At 48.9% G+C, this 18,417-nt stretch overlaps 1 protein-coding gene across 1 annotated transcript in view; it reads left to right on the top strand.

The window, feature by feature from the left end:
- Positions 1-18,417, top strand: part of LAMB1 (laminin subunit beta 1) — a 67,448-nt gene that overhangs the window by 7,346 nt on the left and 41,685 nt on the right. The window contains exons 5-12 of the mRNA XM_077758342.1: positions 6,014-6,202; positions 6,292-6,355; positions 9,835-10,037; positions 12,293-12,413; positions 13,814-14,002; positions 14,480-14,659; positions 14,794-14,906; positions 16,495-16,574. Of these exons, the coding sequence (XP_077614468.1) occupies positions 6,014-6,202; positions 6,292-6,355; positions 9,835-10,037; positions 12,293-12,413; positions 13,814-14,002; positions 14,480-14,659; positions 14,794-14,906; positions 16,495-16,574 (1,139 nt within the window). The remainder of the gene's footprint in view (positions 1-6,013; positions 6,203-6,291; positions 6,356-9,834; positions 10,038-12,292; positions 12,414-13,813; positions 14,003-14,479; positions 14,660-14,793; positions 14,907-16,494; positions 16,575-18,417) is intronic.

Below are 18,417 nucleotides of genomic sequence, written 5' to 3'. Positions count from 1 at the left end.
AGAACGCGCCAGGAGGGGTGTAGACGGCTGGTCCCCAGCCCTGAGGTTCCTGGCGAGGAAGGTTTACACTGCGGCACCGGATACCGGCGGAGAGGTTGGGGGGCTTTCCCCGGGCAGCTCGACACTACGGCCTCTCCCGTCGTCGCCCACGCCCTCTGCTTAGAAGCAGAACTCAGCCACGCGGGGGGATGTTGCCTTCGTGTTAAGTGACGCCTAAAAATGCACAGAACTATCGTCGTTGGTGCCGATTCCTTTGGAAAGTGCATCTGTTTGCGTCCGTGGGTAGTTGTGAGTTCGCTGGCGTCCAGAAGTCCTTTGGGTACGTACTCTGTCGTTAACTACTCGTTCAAGTGAGAACGGCGGGTCGGCCATGAGCCCCTGCGCACAGATGCCAAAGGTCAGATAGGCGGGGACCGAACTCCGACGGGACAAGCAGGTGCGGGTTGTCCCACTGTAGTTCGTGAGAGAGAACTCAGCCTCTGGGCGTTAGGTGTTGTGTGAGCAGCAACGTCTGGGGGGCTGGACACCCTTCGAGATCAGTCCCCATCCTGCCCCTTATGGGCACGTGTGGCCGGAACTTTGGCCTCCTCTGTGGAAGGAAGAGCGGCCAGAATAAGACCACCGACTTCCGAGGGCCGTGTGACCTCCGCCTCCGCTCCGGAGGGGGCGCGCCCTTGCTGCCCGGCGGGTAAGGGAGCGGGGCTGCCCTTGTCCGTGCTGATGCGTGGCGGGTAGTGACCGCTCCGCAAATGCGTACTGCACGAACGTGCGCCGAGGACCCCGGCCATCTTGCGTTTGGGAGAAGCTGCCCCGGGGCGAACACGCGCTCGCGGAGCCCGGGTGGGGTGCCGTGTGAGCACGGAGGCCGGGAGAGCGCTCTTAGCCGGGGCAAAGCAGAAGCTTCGCGAAGAGCCGTCTGGGGCTGTGTTTGACCTGGGCCGGGACGGGCGAGCGGGTCTCCACGGGACGAAGTGGAAGAAAAGCCGCTCTTGGCAGCGGAAACCGTCTGAGGGCAAAGCTCTGGCGGGGCCGGTCGGGCGGAGTTTGCTCCGCGTAGACGAGCCTTGAGCTCGGGACCCTGAGGGCGAAAGGGAAGCAGAGGACCGACCGGCAGAAGGTCCTGGGCGTCCGGCTGAGGGCTGTGAACCGTGCAGGAAACGGGGAGCCGTTGACAAGGGAACGAGCCTGTACTGCAGGAAGACAGGCGAGGGGACACCCGGAGCGGGGCGCCGGACAGTGAGAACCGGGGGCCCATGGGGAGGCCCCCCTCGAGGTGTGTGCGAAAGGGGGCTCACCCGAGAGCGTAGCGGTGTTAACACGGGGCGGGCCTGACTCAGGAGGGAGCCGCCCCGCAGTCCTGGGAGGACCCCCAGAAAAGCGTGTGCAGGCCACGCGTGCGCCCTTGCTGCTGCAGGCTGCTACCTGCTACCGACCTGCCTTTGAGAATCGTTGCCTACTTTCCGTGGGAGTCGTCAGCTGCACCCTCTGGGACCAAAGGTTCAGTCACGGGGGCGCCTGGGCGGCTCAGTCGTTCAGTGTCCGACTTTGGCTCGGGTCACGATCTCGTGGCTCGTGAGTTCGAGCCCCGCGTCGGGCTCTGTGCTGATGACAGCTCAGAGCCTGGAGCTGCTTCGGGTTCTGTGCCTCCCTCTCTCTCCGCCTCCCCTGCTTGCTCTCTGTCTCTCTCAAAGATAAACATTAAAAAAAAAAAAGGTTCAGCCACGAGTCCGAGGAAGATGAGAAGGGAGGTGGAAGGTGGAAGGGAGAGCAGGAAAGGGGTGAATCTGAGCTCACGTGGGTGTCTGCGCTGAGCAGGCGGGAGGGTGGGGATGCAGCGCCCAGGAGCAAGGTCCGGACGGGGTGGTGGTGAGAACTCGCGTTTGCCGTGCAGATGGCCGCTCGCTGGGGGGACTGGGTTTTCATGGGCCAGGGAAGCGCATATCCTGTCTGCACGGTTTGCTTTTCTAATCAGCCAGATGTTTCCGAAATCGCAGCACTTCTATCTAGTAGAAGTTCAGAGGTGGTGGAGTGTCTGGGTGGCTCGGTTGGCTGAGTGTCCGACTTTGGCTCAGGTCATGATTTCACAGTTACTGAGTTCAAGCCCCATATCGGGCTCACTGCCGTCAGCACTGAGCCTGCTTTGGAGCCTCTGTCTCCCTCTCTCTCTGCCTCTACCCTGCTCACTCTCTCTTGCTCGCTCGCTCTCAAAAATAAAAAAATAAAGGGGCGCCTGAGTGGCTCAATCAGTTAAGCATTGGACTTCAGCTCAGTTCTTGATATCGCAGTTCATGAGTTCAAGCCCCGCGTTGGGCTCTGTGCTAATAGCTCAGAGCCTTGAGCCTGCTTAGATTCTGTGTCTTCCCTTCTCTTTGCCCTTCCTCTGCTTGTATGCGCCCTCTCGCACTCTCTTTTTCTCTCTCAAAAATAAACGTTAAAAAATTAAAGAAACATTAAAAAAACAACCCAGAGGTGGCTCTGCACCAGTGTGAGTCCTGAGCACATTGGAGACTCAGGAAAGAGTGGGAAGGGCATCCGTTCTCTACATTCAAGTGTTGTCCTGGTTTCCAACAGCTCTGGAACTCCACAGGAAATTGGATAATTTGTCCGTGGCCCTCTGGGACTCGGGCCTTTCCAGAAAGGAGGGAGAGAAAGCACAGCCAGAACTGGCTGTAAGGCTTTTCCTCTCTGCTTCCTTGTGACACAGAGACATTAGGCTAGTCTGTCCCCAGATGTCCCCACCCAGGAGGCAGGTCTCCTGGGAAGTTTGTCGTGGCTGACTTAGTGATTGGGCTTTTCCCCTCCCCTCACTTTAAAATTCTTTGCCTCATGCTCTGCAGTTTAATAGTATCCTTTTCTTAGATTTCTGAATAGGTAAAAAAGTAAAATCCAAGCACTTAGTAAGTAAGTCAAAGAATGTGTCAAAATGTGACCTTCCATTTTCTTACCCTTGTCTCCTTTTTTTTTTCTTTTAGTGTTTGTTTATTTTTGAGGGAGAGAGAGAGAGAGAGTGTGAGCGGGGGAGAGGCAGAGAGAGAGGGAGACACAGAATCTGAAGCAGCTCCAGGTCTGAGCTGTCAGCACAGAGCCCGACGCGGGGCTCGAACTCACGAACCGTGAGATCATGACTTGAGCTGAAGTTGGACGTTTGACCGACTGAGCCACCCAGGCGCCCCAGCCTCGTCTCCTTTTCCCAGTGAAGAAGAACATCAGGATTATTAAGGAAGGCGAAGGGAGGTCTGGGGTATACGACTTTCCCCGTTAGTGGTCCCCCAGATTTCTCTCTAGCGTCAGTTTTTAATTTGGAAGGGAGGGTCTGTCTGGATTCGGTTTGCTCGGCCGGCCCCCCTGGCCTGTTCTCCCTGAGCTGTGATCTGAGGTCCACTGCCCAGATGCACCTGCGCCCTTCTCTGGCTCTGAGGCCTGGACCCATCGGTAGTGCTCATTCCGCGTCATCTCTTACTTCCAGGGCACCCCGTCCACCACACCCTCCGGAATCTCCGTCCTGCCTCAGTTTCCTGGATTCGTATCTTTTTATCCTTCCTCTCTGACCTCCATTGGTCAGCCTGCTATTACGCCACGAGCCAGGGAGGCAGAAAGATAGGTTTGGGCCTAATTCAACCGGGATTTGAATCTAAGCTCTGCCTGCAGGTAGCAAGTCAATTAATGTGTCTGAGCCTCATTTTCCTCATCTGGAAGAAGAGTGTGTCGTGAGGGCCTCCGAGTCTCCGAGGGTGGCCGTAACACAGTACCGTAGCCTCGGTGGCTTCAACAACAGAAATGTATTGTCTCACGACTCTGGAGACCTGCTGTCTAAGATTGAAGTGTGGGCACACTTGGTTTGTCCTGTGGCCTCTGTGTCCCCTGGGGTGTAGACGGCTGTCTTTATCTTCACAGGGTCTTCCCTTGTACATGTCCGTCTCATAATTTCTTCTCCTTAGAAGGAAGGATACTGGTCACCTGGGATTCGGGCCCACTCTGAAACCTCATTTTACTGTAATTATTCCTTCAGAGAGCCTGTCTCCAAATATAGTCACTCTCTGAGGTATGAGGGTTAGGTCTTCAACAGAAGAAGTTGGGGCGGACACCATTTGGCCCATATCAGAAGGTTAGGACCTAATGGAATTAGAGCTCCAGGCACCATTCTCTTCCCTCTTTTGTCTAGTCCCATGTGGATGCATTTTCTGGAGCAATGATTTTAGCTTCTTTATCTTACCCTTGGCTTCTTGGGGGGAAACTGTGCCTTCTCTGTTTGGAGGTTTCAAATGTCGTAGGCCGGCAGTGATTTCCAGATGCACAGTTCAAGCTCCGTTCATGCAGCTGGGCCAGACCACTTTCCAGGGGTCCATCGGGTGTCCCTCCACACGTAGCCGGTCCAAAACCAAATGCCTTCCCTCTCTTCTGTGGTTTTGCTCTTACCCACAGTTGCCTCTACTACCCAAGCTCAAGTACTCGTGGTTCTTTCTTCTCCCTCCCTCTCCACTGAAACCATATTGATCACCAAGTGCAATTCAATATATTTGGTAAAATGCACTAGGTTTTCAGAGCAGTTGCGTCTACGCCTTTCTCTCCGTCCTTACTGTAGTGCTTGGGGTAAGACTGCCCTCTTCTTCTCTCTCAGTTCCTTTCCTCATCTCTTGGTTTTTTTTGCTTCGTTTTGTTTTTCCACGTCTCATAGCTGTGCCACGGGGTTACCTTTCCAAAGTGCAGTCTGATCATTTCACGCTGTCCACTTGAGTCTTCCGATGTCCCCCTTTCGTGGTGTAAAAATAAAGGAGACCCCTTAGCGTGGCCAACACATTGCTTCCCTGCCCTGGTCAACCTCTGCTGCCGCCTGGAGCCACTCCACCCCCTGCCTGGAAAACACCTACTCTTTCAGGATCCAGTCTGATGCCATCTTCTCTCCGAAGCATTCCCTGGGGTGTGTGTGTGTGTGTGTGTGTGTGTGTGTGTATTAAAATATACATAGAACAAAATTTGCCATTTTAACCCTTTCTAAGTATACAATTCAGTAGCATTAGGTGTATGTACGCCATCTCCACTATTTCCAGAACTTTCTCATCACCCCAAATACAAACTCTACTCGTTAAGCACTAACTCCCAATTGGCCGCTCCCCCAGCCCCTGGTAACCTCTAACTTACTTGCTGTCTCTGTGTATTCCTATTCAAGACATTTCCTTATAAGCAGAATCCTACAATATCTGTCCTTTTGTGTCTGGCTTCTTTCACTTAGTGTAATGTTTTCAGGGTTCGTCCATGACATAGGAAGGACCAGAATTTCTTTTTTTACGGCTGAGTAATATTCTGTCATATCTGTGTACTATGTGTGGTTTATCCATTCATCTTTGATGGATACTTGGGTTGTTTCTTCCTTTTGACCACTGCGAATTGTGCTGCTCTGAACACTCGCGTACAAGCACCCATCTGAGTCCCTGTTTTCAGTTCTTGGGGTAATGGAATAGCCAGGAGTGGAGTTACAGGAGTCCCGTCGTCTTGAGTGAGTCATTCCTTCCTCTCGTTTTCCCCGGTCACGCTGCATGAGACTCTACTCTGGTGTTTGATACTGTAAATGATTTATACTTCATCGGTCATCTGTAGCATGTGGACCACTGTGTGGTAGCGAGTAAGCGTCCGTGTTCATCTGCTGAATGATGACGTGAATGAATGAAGAACTCGCACTCAGACTAACCAATCCGATTATGGGTGGTAGCCGACTATATGCCAAAGCTTGTTTGCTGTTGAGCCCTGGTTCAAATCTGCTCCTAAGGAGAAACAGCTTCCTAGTCCCCGTCAGGGCGGGAGAAAGTGCAACATTTCAGGGCTAGACGCTTTCCTACAGGAGGCGGTTCCGTAGAATAGCCTGAAATACTTGAAATCCAGCCACAGTCTGAACTACCACCCGCATGCAGTCAGGGTGTGGGGTGCACAGTGGAGCGATACCTTCATCTGAGACCATCTGAGACATGCAGATCGCCAATACAGAACATCAAACGAGCCTTTTCTACCCCGCCTGTAGACATTCCGTCCAGCTGCGATGCTGATAGAACGATCGTCCGACTTCGGGAGAACCTGGGGCGTGTACAGATACTTTGCCTATGACTGTGAGGGCTCGTTTCCAGGCATTTCAACTGGCCCCATGAAAAAAGTGGATGATATAATCTGCGATTCCCGCTACTCTGACATCGAACCCTCGACGGAAGGGGAGGTCTGTTTGCTGTTTTTGTTTTACATTCTGCTTACAAATCCTTTTTTTATCGTTGCAAAAATACCCATTACTCTTATATCTATTTTTAGGTGATATTTCGTGCTTTAGATCCTGCATTCAGAATAGAAGATCCTTACAGTCCCAGGATACAGAGTAAGCTTGTTCTCACATAAAAGCGCTGATGGAAAACTGCAATCATGGAAGAACTCTTACCCAGAGCACTGCTACGCAGAATCTAAATATGCAGTGCTAAATCCACCCTCTTTATTTCCCTTTTTCCTTTGCAGTATCCAGCCAGAGGCTCTTGAAATTGGCAGGAATCAAAAAGATTTACGTCCTAAGTACTGAAACAATCATGCTGGTTGCAATACCTTATTTTGTTGCTCAGTATAATATATATGTAAAATACATATAAATTACGGTAGAGATTAAGCTGTTGTAACAAAGTATCCCCCAAAAATACAGTGGCTCAAATAATACAGGAGTTTCTCTCTCTCTTAGGAAATCGTCCAAAGGGATGTTAGAAGTAGACCTACCGGATAAAATACAGGATGACGCCCAGTTAAATCTGAATTAAAGATAAACAGCAAGTTATTTTTTAGTATAACTGTATCCGTGTAATGCTTGTGACTAGTACAAGGACATCCCATGCTATACTTGGGGTTGGTGTCACTATGGCCCATGTTGTATTTCGGATAGACTTTACTGGAAAAACTATTAACTGTCTATCTGAAATTCACATTTAACTGAGCATCTTGTATGTTTATTGCTAAATATGGCAACCCTGCCACCCAGTTCCCTTCTGTCCTTGAGTCCTTATCCACATGGTTGGGGCTGGACCAGTGCTACCATGTCATTGTCCCAACCTATGGGATTGGAGGAAGAGAGGGGCAAGCCACATGACCCTCTCTCAAGACGCACTGGGAAACCTCTCTAGCTAGGCGGCCATGTGCCTTCTCACACTCTTGCCTAAGGCTCTTACTGTCAACCGAAGAAAAGAAGAAAGAGTTCTGGGGGAGAATCCAAAGTTTCAGCCACACTCAGTGTGCTGAGTAAGGTGAGGGCTGTTGTTTCCACGTAACAGATGAGCAGCCCGAGGTTCAGAGAGTTGGAACGACATGCATATGATGGCCTGGCCATTTAGCGTCACGCAGGTCCAGAAGCTGTATGTTAGGATTCTAAACTTAGAGCTTTTTCCAGCACTTACCAACCATGCTTCTGTAGTTAAAGAGTTACATTTTGATCATCTTAGGAGGCAAAATGTGAACTCATTAAAAGAGTTTGGAGTCCAACAGACCTGGGTTTAAATCCCGTTTCTAGCATATCCTGGCTCTGTGACGTTGGGCGAATAATCTGCGAAAACCTGGTTACAGTTGTTTTTTTGTTTAGTCTCTGTTTTTTCATCTGTCAGTGGAGATAGTCATATTGACCCGAGGGTTATTATGGAGGGAAAAGGAGTTCTGTAAATGACCTTCCAACGTGCTTGACACATGGAAAGTGTTCAGGGAGTTGCAGAAGCTGCTGTTGACGGCGGTGCAGTCAGCCGTGGCCTGGGTCTCACGTGGACCCAGTCACGTACCTCAGAGTGAAGGGGTGAGACTCCCGCTCCTGCTAATAAGGTGTAGTCCCCTGAGCAGAGGTACGGCTGATTCTTGGTGCTTTCTCCGCTGAGGATGGGCCTGTTGGGAACCAAGGTGTCATGGAGCCTCCTGGCGTGAAGTATGGAAGAGTAGAAGGGAAAGCCTCCAGGAAATATTGCCAGAGAAGTGCTCTTTCCCACTTAAATTAATTTTACATGGGGCCCAGACTGTCTCTGGGTTGTAATTCACTCATTCATTCTTTTGTGAAACAAATATTTAATGGCACACCCAATTCTGCGTGGTTTTGGAGTGGGCTCTGTGTGAGGCCTGCCCTCCCTGCTCTCAGAAGCCAGTTATGAGAAACGTCCACGTGGTCTCCCGGACAGGCACCTCCTGGGGCCCCACAAGGACTCGTGCTCTGCTCCTTTTGGGGTGAAATCTGGGGGGCTGGGGAGATGGGTTGCCATTACAGTTCCTTGTTTTTTGTTGCTAAATGGCATCCAAAAAATTCAAGAGGCGTCCATTTTAACTGATTGCATTTTCGATTGACGCTTGTACTCGAGGGAACAACGTCTCTTTCATTGTCCCTATTGCTGGGAGCTCAGAGACTCTCTTCACGAGTGGTTTTGCCTCCGCATACAACGGCAGCCGATACACAAGGCTCAGTTGTTGTTAACTGTGGCAGGCGAGCGTGGAAGGAGCATATTTGCTCTTGTGAGGCCTTCCACAAAGATCAGTTCAAGGGCTTCTAAATACTCCAGCTGCTCTTCAGCTGTGTTGTCTGGCGTCTTGTCAATAGGCGCTTGTGCCGGTTCTGTGCAGGAGGAAGTGCTGGCGTGCATACATTCCATTCAGCCAAGCAGTACCACGGTTTCTCTGTTCGGTGTTTGGTTTTCACAAAGAGCCTAAGTTTAACGCATGGACTCGTGGGCTTTCTCTTTCAGCCCACAGCCATGTCTGTAGTCTTCATTGTAAGCTGTGCACAGATTATCAGTAGTTAAAGTTGTACTGGGGCTTTGAATGTATCCGACACAGGGGCCAACACCCTGTTGTCCCGTGTTGTGACTGATGAGAAAGTATCAGCATAAATGCAAGTAAAGCTGAAAAGAAATCTCAGGCTACATGGGGCCTAGGGGACTGATGGACTCATCGGTGTTTTGGGGTCCACTTAGTAATTGAGGAAAACGTCGATAGAGAATGTCTTCTGCTTTATCGAGTTACTATCGAATGTAATTGGTAGCCCAGCCTCTGTAATAAGCATTGATCTATAGATTCAGGAGAGAGAAGAAAAGATAGGAGAAATTGATCTACAAGGAACTTACATTTAGGGGGGAAAAACCCAGCTTGTCCCAGCCTCCTAATACTGAGCTCCTTTATCCTTACGCCCACACTACGGATGGCAAACTTGGACAATATAGTGGGAGACTGTGAAGTTGTGTAAAAATTTAGTGGAGCTCTTCTGTCCCTGGAGAGTAGTTATTCCGTAGTGTTAAATCCATTTTAGCAACTTGGATTTCATCTATGTGGTGGGAAATTTCAGAGAGTATTTTCTTCTCCCAAGAGAAACACAAAAATGTTTCGTTCTATCTTACAGTAATGAGGAGAATTGGAGTGTGTTGATCAACTCCTCTCCCACCTCAATAGAACTCTGATTTTGAGACCGACGCTTGTTGCTGTGGGCACCGCGTGGTATTGCAATAGTATTGCCGTAGTTCAGACTTCTGTGTGCCGGTGGGTTCTTGGAGTCAGGCAGCCGTGTTACTAAATTTCTCGGCTTTTGCGCTTTCTCCTAAAACGGTCTGCAAGCACGTCCGTCACAGAATAGATGTTCTTATTAAACTAGTGAGGAAGTAGCAAACCTTCTTTCTTCCAGAAGCTGTCACGTTATATTAAACTTTATTAGCGTGGTCATCTAGATCATAGAAGGGGGTAACCTTTACTTAGGCGTTTTTATCGGCCGTGCCCCTCTGTAAAGAGAAGAGGTGTTCTATAATCGCAAAACAAGTCTTGCTTGTGTGATCAGACTTTTCATCTTCTTGGCGACCTTTGTAGATCTCTTAAAAATCACCAACTTGAGAATCAAGTTTGTGAAGCTCCACACTTTGGGAGATAACCTTTTGGATTCCAGGATGGAAATCAGAGAAAAGTATTACTATGCAGTGTATGATATGGTGGTTCGAGGAAATTGCTTCTGCTACGGTCATGCCAGCGAATGCGCCCCCGTGAATGGAATCAACGAAGAAGTAGAAGGCATGGTGAGTGAGTGCTATGGGGGGCTTTCTCCTTTACACAGATGATTCCAGAAAGCAATTGGAAGCTAGTCTTACCTTTCAAACCTTTCACAATTTCTAGGGGTTTTATTTTTCTAGACCGACTTTGAGCTCTCTCCACCATGACTGGTGGTTGATGGTTGGTTTTTCTCTTTGTTAATATTCTTAGACTGTGAGAATATAAAGACTGTTCATTTCATAGGCGAAGAAATAATTTTGGGAAATTGTTGTGGCAAGCTGCTGCTACAGTAGATATTTGTTTTAGTCAATAAAGACGGAAAAGCTTCCTACATAGCCAGCACATCTTCCCTTCCTTTAGGGAAGATGAGACGCCACAGACCTCCCTGTCTTTATGCTACAAGGCGTAAAGTGATCCCACTCCAGAAAACCTGGACATTTGAACCCAGAACCACAAAATATGACTTAGGACTCCGATGGGCTTTGTGTCTTTAGATATTTCTTCTCGTCTCATTCTTTTCCCACTTTTATGCCATGTTGTCAAATTATGTACTTCTAAAACTTAGGGGTTTGGATGATTTGCCAGATCAGGGAGGAGGTCAGGGTTATTTTACCAGTTTCTAAGTGAACTGATCATTCTTATAGACCCACAGGATCTTAGAGCTAAACAGGATTTACTCAACCAATTATCCTTGTAAGAAGAGAGCAGGGATTAAATAGTTCACCAAAGGGCCCTAAGTAAGTGGCAGATGGAAATTCAAATCTTGCTCTGCCCAGCTCTGCCCCAGGTTCCTTCCGTTTGACTCTGGGCCTCCCTTGTTGAAGAGCGCAGCTTCCTTTCTTGCTGTTTGTTTTTTCAAAGACTCAGTCCTCAGCTAAGAAGGTCCAGGATTGAGTATATTCAGTTGTCTGGAACTTCGGCCTCCATTCGCTCCAGTGAGAACATTTGTGACAGAGATAAAGTTGCATTTTCTTTTTTTTATTTTTTTTTTTATTTAAAAAAAAATTTTTTTTTTTTATTTCTAGGAGAGAGAGAGAGACCGCGTGAGCAGGGGAGGGTCAGAGAGAGAGGGAGTCACAGACTGAAACAGGCTCCAGGCTCTGAGCTGGCAGTCAGCACAGAGCCCGACGTGGGGCTTGAACCCATGAACCGCGAGATCGTGACCTAAGCGAAAGTCGGACGCTTAACCGACTAAGCCACCCAGGCGCCCCTAAAGTTGCATTTTCAATGGAGCCTCGGGGGAGGCCCCGGCCTTGTAATCTCTTGCTCCATCTTTCAGGGACTGCTCCTTAGATCAGGTTTGCCGTGTAGCTGACGCCCTGCAGGCCTGTCCCTAGCACGGGTCTCAGTACACTGTGCGCTTTGTTCAGACACTGTAGGGTCCCATGGCGTCTGCTTTCTGCAGACTGTGCAGAAAACTAGCTGGGAATGAGATGATTTCAGTCTCTTGCTCACTGCACTCCTGACAAGGTGAGTCCAGGGCGGACCCGTCTGTCCTGTTCCTGAATTCCATTCTGTAGAAACCGGTGTTAAGGTGAGGTGCCTAAGTACGAGCATATTTGGTAGAGACCGAAAGAATGTATCGTGTACGTGCCTCAGGGGCTTAGGCATATCTTGGCGGAGACCCGGTGCAAAAGAGCGCATCCTGGGCCCATCACAAAGCAAAATAATTTGTACTTTTCCCCCCGAGATTTTAGATTTCCTTTCTTAAAGAAAAACCGTAAATGTGAATGTGGCCAATGATTAATATTTTAATCTCATTTCGGTTGGGAATAAAATGAAGTGCTTTGCCTGAAGTCAAAAACAAAATAAAGGAAGCAAAAACCCCCATTCTTCCCTGTGACATGGTGGTAAAATGTGCAGTAATGTGAGTTGGTTTCCAGTGGTGTGTGTACATTTAGTTCTGCGTTGTAACTTTTGTCGATTTCTCTTACAATAAGTTTCTTTTGACATAGAGTCTTTAACTTTAAGTAACTAGCTTTTGTTTTTGTTTTTAATTTTTAAGTGACCGATTTTGTTCATCTGGGCTCTTTTATCCCTACTTCGGTAACCTATTTATTGAGTATCTGTTACATAATAGGAACTGTTCCTGGAGGTGGGAGTTCAAGCCATCAGAAAGACAGAATCCCCTGTGAGGAGGGACAATAAAAACAAATCTTCGTCTCTAGTGAGCCAGAGATGAGAATCAGTATGAAAGAGGTTTATTGCTTCCATCGAGTGTGGAGAAAACCTGGCCGTTGGTGTATCTTACTTCGTCTTTCCTGTTTGTCTGACTTTCCAGGTTCATGGGCATTGCATGTGCAGGCATAATACCAAAGGCTTAAACTGTGAACTGTGCATGGATTTCTACCATGATTTACCCTGGAGACCCGCTGAAGGTCGAAACAGCAACGCCTGTAAAAGTAAGTCTCCGTCAGAGGGACGTTTGGAATCCGTCCAGACTCCCGGCACCATCGTCTGATTGGAGCCACTAGGAGCGTAGGTTATTTTTGCAAAAGGAAGAAAAGTTAGTACCCCTTTGCCAGCTTCACCCGGATACTCTTAGGAAACCAGTATCCACTCAGTTCGATGAGTACATTAGTGTTCAGAGTAGGAAGGAGCCCCTGTGTTCGGGAGACTTCATAGAAGATGGAGACGCTGTCCCCGACATCGTACCTGTCTCACAGGCAAGGTGAGCGTGAGAGGAAGATGCAAGGAACATACGGCGCAGTAGATCCCTAAGGTGGCGGCGCACGGCTCGCAGCCGGCCAGCCCAGGGGTCTCCGCTGGCCAGAGGTGTGGATCGAAACACCGCCCTGGCCCCACAGTGATTCCGATGCCTGGCCCTTCCCCCACTGGGGACGGTTCTAGAAGTTCAGAAACCTGTGAGGGCTGGAGTGGCCAAGGATTGTTATTAAGTACAAGCCTTTGATGATAGCTGAGATTGTTGAGGTAAGAAGAAGAAAGGGAGGTAGGGGGAGGGGAAGGTGGGAAGGAGTTCAGATAAGGAAGGAGACCAGCATAAAGCCTGAAGCCCCAAGGACGTCCTTCTCAGGACCAGCGCCCGAATCTACACTGGGAGATGATTCCAAGGTTTAATTCAGCAGGCGTGTCAGGGGCAGGTCCCTGCTCGGCACCCAGGATCCGTCAGCGGGGACATCACAGCCCCTCTGTGCGGGAGGTCGTGTTGCAGGGAAGACGGATGAGGGTAGAGCGTAGAGCCCCGAGACGGCCAAGCCGAGTTAAGCGTCCTCGTGAGAAGACAGAGGGGTCCGTGTGGGTCACGGGGCAGGGAGGGAGATGATCTGAAAGCCGGCTTGGAGCACGGGGGCTGCGTGGGGGGCGAGCAGAGGGTCGGACGGCGCTCCGCGGGCCTTAATTCCCACTGAGGAGCCTGACGGAGCGGGCTGTGGGAACGGGGGGAAGGGAGTCACCGCCCCCCACTCGCCTCAGATCGAGCGGCCCAGACTGGCCTCCCAGAAGCATCGCCTGGAAGATCCCCTGGAGCAATGCGTTCCCTCCCACCCTCAGTGGGACCCGGGGGCCTCCTCCCCATACCTTTCCCCAGAGGTTTTCCACTGTTCACTTCGTAGTCCGTTCTCTTCCAAAGCGGGAAGGAAGACTGTTAAGTTACTTCATAAAGCTCACACTTGGAAGGCTTTCCCTACGATGTCAAATGGACGCGAACTTTTCCACGAGCTCCTGGGTGTGAACTGCCTGACCTTCACCCCCAGTTTCTAAAATGAGCCTCTTCCTGGCGTCCCCCTCCTCCACTGGTAAGTAGATGTAAAAACAGCTTCTCTTGACCTTGGTCTTGTCGCAGAGTGTAACTGCAACGAACATTCGAGCGCCTGCCACTTTGACATGGCGGTGTACTTGGCCACGGGCAACGTCAGTGGCGGGGTGTGTGACGACTGTCAGCACAACACGATGGGGCGCAGCTGTGAGCAGTGCAAGCCGTTTTACTTCCAGCACCCGGAGAGGGATGTCCGAGACCCTAACCTCTGTGAACGTACGTGGGGAAACCTGACATTTTCAGTTACCTTTCAGTTTGATTTTTTTTTAATGTTCATTTTTGAGAGAGAGCGAGAAGGGGGGGAGGGAGGGAGGGATGGGCGGAGAGAGAGGGAGACACAGAATCGGAAGCAGCTCCAGGCCCTGAGCTGTCAGCACAGAGCCCAACGCAGGCCTCGAACCCACGAACTGTGAGATCATGACCTGAGCTGAAGTCAGAGGCTTAACCAACCGAGCCCCCCAGGCGCCCAGTCACCATTCAGCTTGAATAGTCTGGTGATCACCATCCTCTCGGGGCTCCTGGCGTGAGCGTGAGACTCCGCTCTATCTTAACCACTGCATAGGATGCTGGCAGCAGAGAGTGCCTGGCAGCCCGGCCTTCTTTAGTCTGTTTCTGTGACGTTTGGAGGGACGACGGGAATGTGTGTTTATACAAACACTCACGTTGTTACCTGGTGCTTTTTCTTCTTCTTAGGATGTACCTGTGACCCGGCTGGATCTCAGAATGGGGGGATCTGTGACGGTTACACCGATTTTTCGGCTGGCCTCATTGCTGGTCAGTGTCGGTGTAAATTACACGTGGAAGGAGAACACTGTGAACTTTGCAAAGAGGGCTTCTATGGCTTAAGCGCCGAAGATCCGTTTGGTTGTAAATGTAAGCGCCTTCGTGCAGACGTTTGGGAGCTCCCATGGGCGCAGTTCCCGTTTTGCTCTGCGGCTCTAAACCCAGACCACCTCTGGGCACTCACTTGGTTTGTGTTTCTTTGCTTTATTTTATCTTTAATAAAGCTTGTGCCTGCAATCCTCTGGGAACGATCCCTGGCGGGAATCCTTGTGATTCTGAGACTGGTTACTGCTACTGTAAGCGTCTGGTGACAGGACAGCGTTGTGACCAGTGTCTGGTAGGTAAATCCCGATTACATGGGACGGGGAGTCCGTGAAGGTGGCGGAGTTTAGCGGAGGATGCCTCTCAGTCCTCCAGAGTCTACCGTCAGCCTTGTATGTAAATGTTAAAACACAAGCCATTCACAAAAGAGGAATTGCTAATGAGTTAATTTTGGCAGGTTGTTCACTGTCACTATTAGAATTGTAAAATAAAACCACAGTTACCTACCGTTTTTATATACAGAACTGACGACTGAGGACATAGTGAGGGGCTGGTCCTCTACGCTGCTGGTGGAAATGCACTGTGGTTCATGCTTGGCAAAGAAAAAACATTTTGGAAATCTGTTAGCAGCAGCGCGTAGCAATGCACATGCCCTTAGACCATTAATCCCACTTCTGGAAATCTTTCCTAATGAAATAAGCAGAAAATTGGACAGAGAGGTAGTCACCAGAACACTCTTTGCGTCTTGTACTAATCCTAGCCAGAAACCTTGGAAGATGGGGGTGGGGGGGGGTGGAATAGTTGACTACATTTGGGGGCTTGTATATAGTGTGATACTCGGTTGCCATTGAAAATGACAATAACATGAGGAAATGCTTATGCTGGTATTAAAAAAAAATACAGGATATGAGTAGTATCTTGATTGTGTAGGAAAAAATTTCATCAAGAAAAACAAAATCTGGAAGGAAATCCACTAAAAAGTTCACTGTAGTAATTCTGGGTAGAGTAATTCCCAGAATAATATTTTAAATTATTCCCTTTTATAATATTGTTATGAATTCCTTTAAAATTTGTGAGAGGAGTTCCACTGACCCCAAATTATGTTTATGACCTATAAATATGCATGTTTGCCTACATCCAGACACTTAAAGTAAATTTCTGGAAGTCTGATTTAAATCAGTGGGCCTGGTTTTTATCTGCGCGTTAGGAAATAGATACTTATTAAGGTGCAGAGAGCTCTTCTCCCCTACGTGGATTCTTTTCCATTTCTGGTTATTTCCATCTCCAGTGCTCTCGGGATTCAGTGATCTCCTTACCTTTCAGGTGTGAAGATACTCACTCTAGGGCGCCTGGGTGGCTCGGTTGAACGTCCGCCTTTGGCTCAGGTCATGATCTCACCATTCCACAGTTCGAGCCCCGCGTCGGGCTCTGTNAAAAAAAAAAAAAAAAAAAAAAGGAATACTTGCTTTATGCCATTTGGACGCAGCTAAATCCTTGAAGAGCTTTGCTTATGGGGTTTTTGACAGGCTGAACTTTATGGAACATTTAAAGTCCTGCCAAATATTTGCCAAAAGGCTCTGAGTGCCTGAGTACCTCTAATGAACAAGATTGGCCTCTTAGCTGCTTGCTCAAGTTAACAGCCGGACAAAGGCTGCTCGCTTGGAAAAGCAACTATTCTGTCTGGCGTTAAGGCGGCAATGACCCCAGCGACCTGCAGCTCGAGTTTCTTGAATTCAGAATATTTATACTTGTAGGCTCTCTGCTTTCATGGTACAAAAGTACTCTTGGTGGATCAACCCAGACACGCCGTAACTTGTTGCCTGTTGAGTCTATTGTGTCATTACGGGAACCCACCTTTCGATGTTCAATCTTCTGTTCTACAGCCAGCGCACTGGGGCTTAAGCAATGATCTGGATGGATGTCGACCTTGTGACTGTGACCTTGGAGGGGCCTTAAACAACAGGTGAGTGAAGCTACACGTGGGCCCTGGTGCTCAGTCACCTCGGCAAGCCCTCCTGACCTCTCAGAGCCGCGGGATGCTCGGTGGCTCTGAAGACGATGTGCAGAATACGTTCCCCTTCAGTGTGAGTGGCCGGTCTTCGCTTTCACCTGGGGTCTTAATGTTTGCAGAGATTTGGTCATTCCTAGTTAGCTTTGAAGCCCCCAAGTACGTTTCTGTTTCTTGGATTTTAATAGTATTGTGGTTAGTTTTGTACTTGACAGTGCTTTTTAAGTTTTGGAGACAACGTATGCTCATTGTTTAAAAGAAAAAAGCTCCAACAGCTCAGGCAGGTACCTGCCCTTCCCCGCCCCCTGCCTGATCCAGTGCCGCCATTGGGGGCTTCTCAGAGTCCCGAAATTAACAATAGAGCTCAGAATATCTATTAAAAATTAAAAATTACAATATCTTTCTTTTCATTTCTTTTTAAATAACATGTTGGATTAAAAAAAAAAACCAGGCACATCCACATACAAAAAAGCTTATGATTTTCCACTTAGCTTTATTGACAGATTTTTTAAAGATCAGAGTAATCCGTGTATGCACACTATTCTGGGACTTGCTTTATTATCTGGAGATCTTTTTTCATTTCAGCATGTATTCATGTGCCTCTTTCTTTTTAACAGCATGTATTCATCTACCTCTTGTGTTTTTTTTTTTTTCTTGGTATTCTGTCATGGGAAAATGCCACGACTTATTTCCCGTGTTTTTGTATAGATGAGGTTCCCAGTGATGGAACTGCTAAGTGAAAGTACATGTGCATTTTTTATTTTTATAGATATTGTTAGATTATTCTCCAGACAGATTGTGCTTTTCCAAACACCCGGTTACAAAAGCCTCTGTTTCCCTCCTCCCCACCAGCGGTTGGCATGCTCTGTTTTCACCACCTGAAGGGTGGAAAGTGAGGGGCCCCTGGCTGGCTCAGTCAGTACAGTGCACGACTCTTGATCTCAGGTGAATTTGAGCCCCACGTTGGGTATGGAGCCTACTTGTAAAAAGAAGAATACATTTTTTTAAAAAATGCAACATGAACTCACATTTAAAAAAATTTTTTTTTAATGTTTATTTTTGAGAGAGAGAGAGAGAGACAGCGTGAGCAGGGGAGGGTCAGAGAGAGAAGGAGACACAGAATCCGAAGCAGCTCCAGGCTCTGAGCTGTCAGCACAGAGTGCGACGTGGGGCTCAAACCCACGAACCGTGAGATCATGACCTGAGCCGAAGTCGGACGCTTAACCGACTGAGCCCCCAGGCGCCCCAAAGAACTCCCATTTTTTCATTTTCTTCTTTCTTGTTTTGTTTTTTTCAACCTCTGAGTCTCTTAATGAAATTGCATGCAATCATTTTTATCGGAACACGTTGGTATCCCTCGAACAGATGAGGTGCGAGGCTCTGCTGAGAATGAATCCCCGTGCGCGTTTGGCAGGACGTAGACCTGCCGTGGTTGAGTTAACCACCTTGGAGTCAAAGAGGATTTTGGTCTCCGTAACTGGGTCAGACTAAGAACACCTGGCAGAGACGGCGTGAGCGACCTCTGAGGGGATAGGCTGATGTTTCCTTGCGGCCTGGGTCTCCCCTGGCAGAGCAGGCTGGAGTCACCAAGCTCCCTGAGCTCCCAAAGCTGCCTGTCTTACAAGACTATTTCCCAGCACCTTCCTAGTCTGCTGGGAAGGAACGGGCTTTTAGGCAGCAAGAACATGTTCTGTTTGGCCTCCGCATTTGGCTTTGTCCCGTTCCAGATGCTGCTGTGACCTCGGTACAGCGCGTAGCCTCTGGAACGCCAGTGTGAATCCTGTTCTTAGAAAACCTC

Source organism: Crocuta crocuta, unplaced genomic scaffold, assembly GCF_008692635.1.
Source record: "Crocuta crocuta isolate KB4526 unplaced genomic scaffold, BGI_CrCroc_1.0 scaffold103, whole genome shotgun sequence".
In the NCBI taxonomy this organism is placed as follows: domain Eukaryota; kingdom Metazoa; phylum Chordata; class Mammalia; order Carnivora; family Hyaenidae; genus Crocuta; species Crocuta crocuta.
Note: the sequence above shows the minus strand (reverse complement) of the source record. Positions and strands in the feature narration are given on the sequence as shown.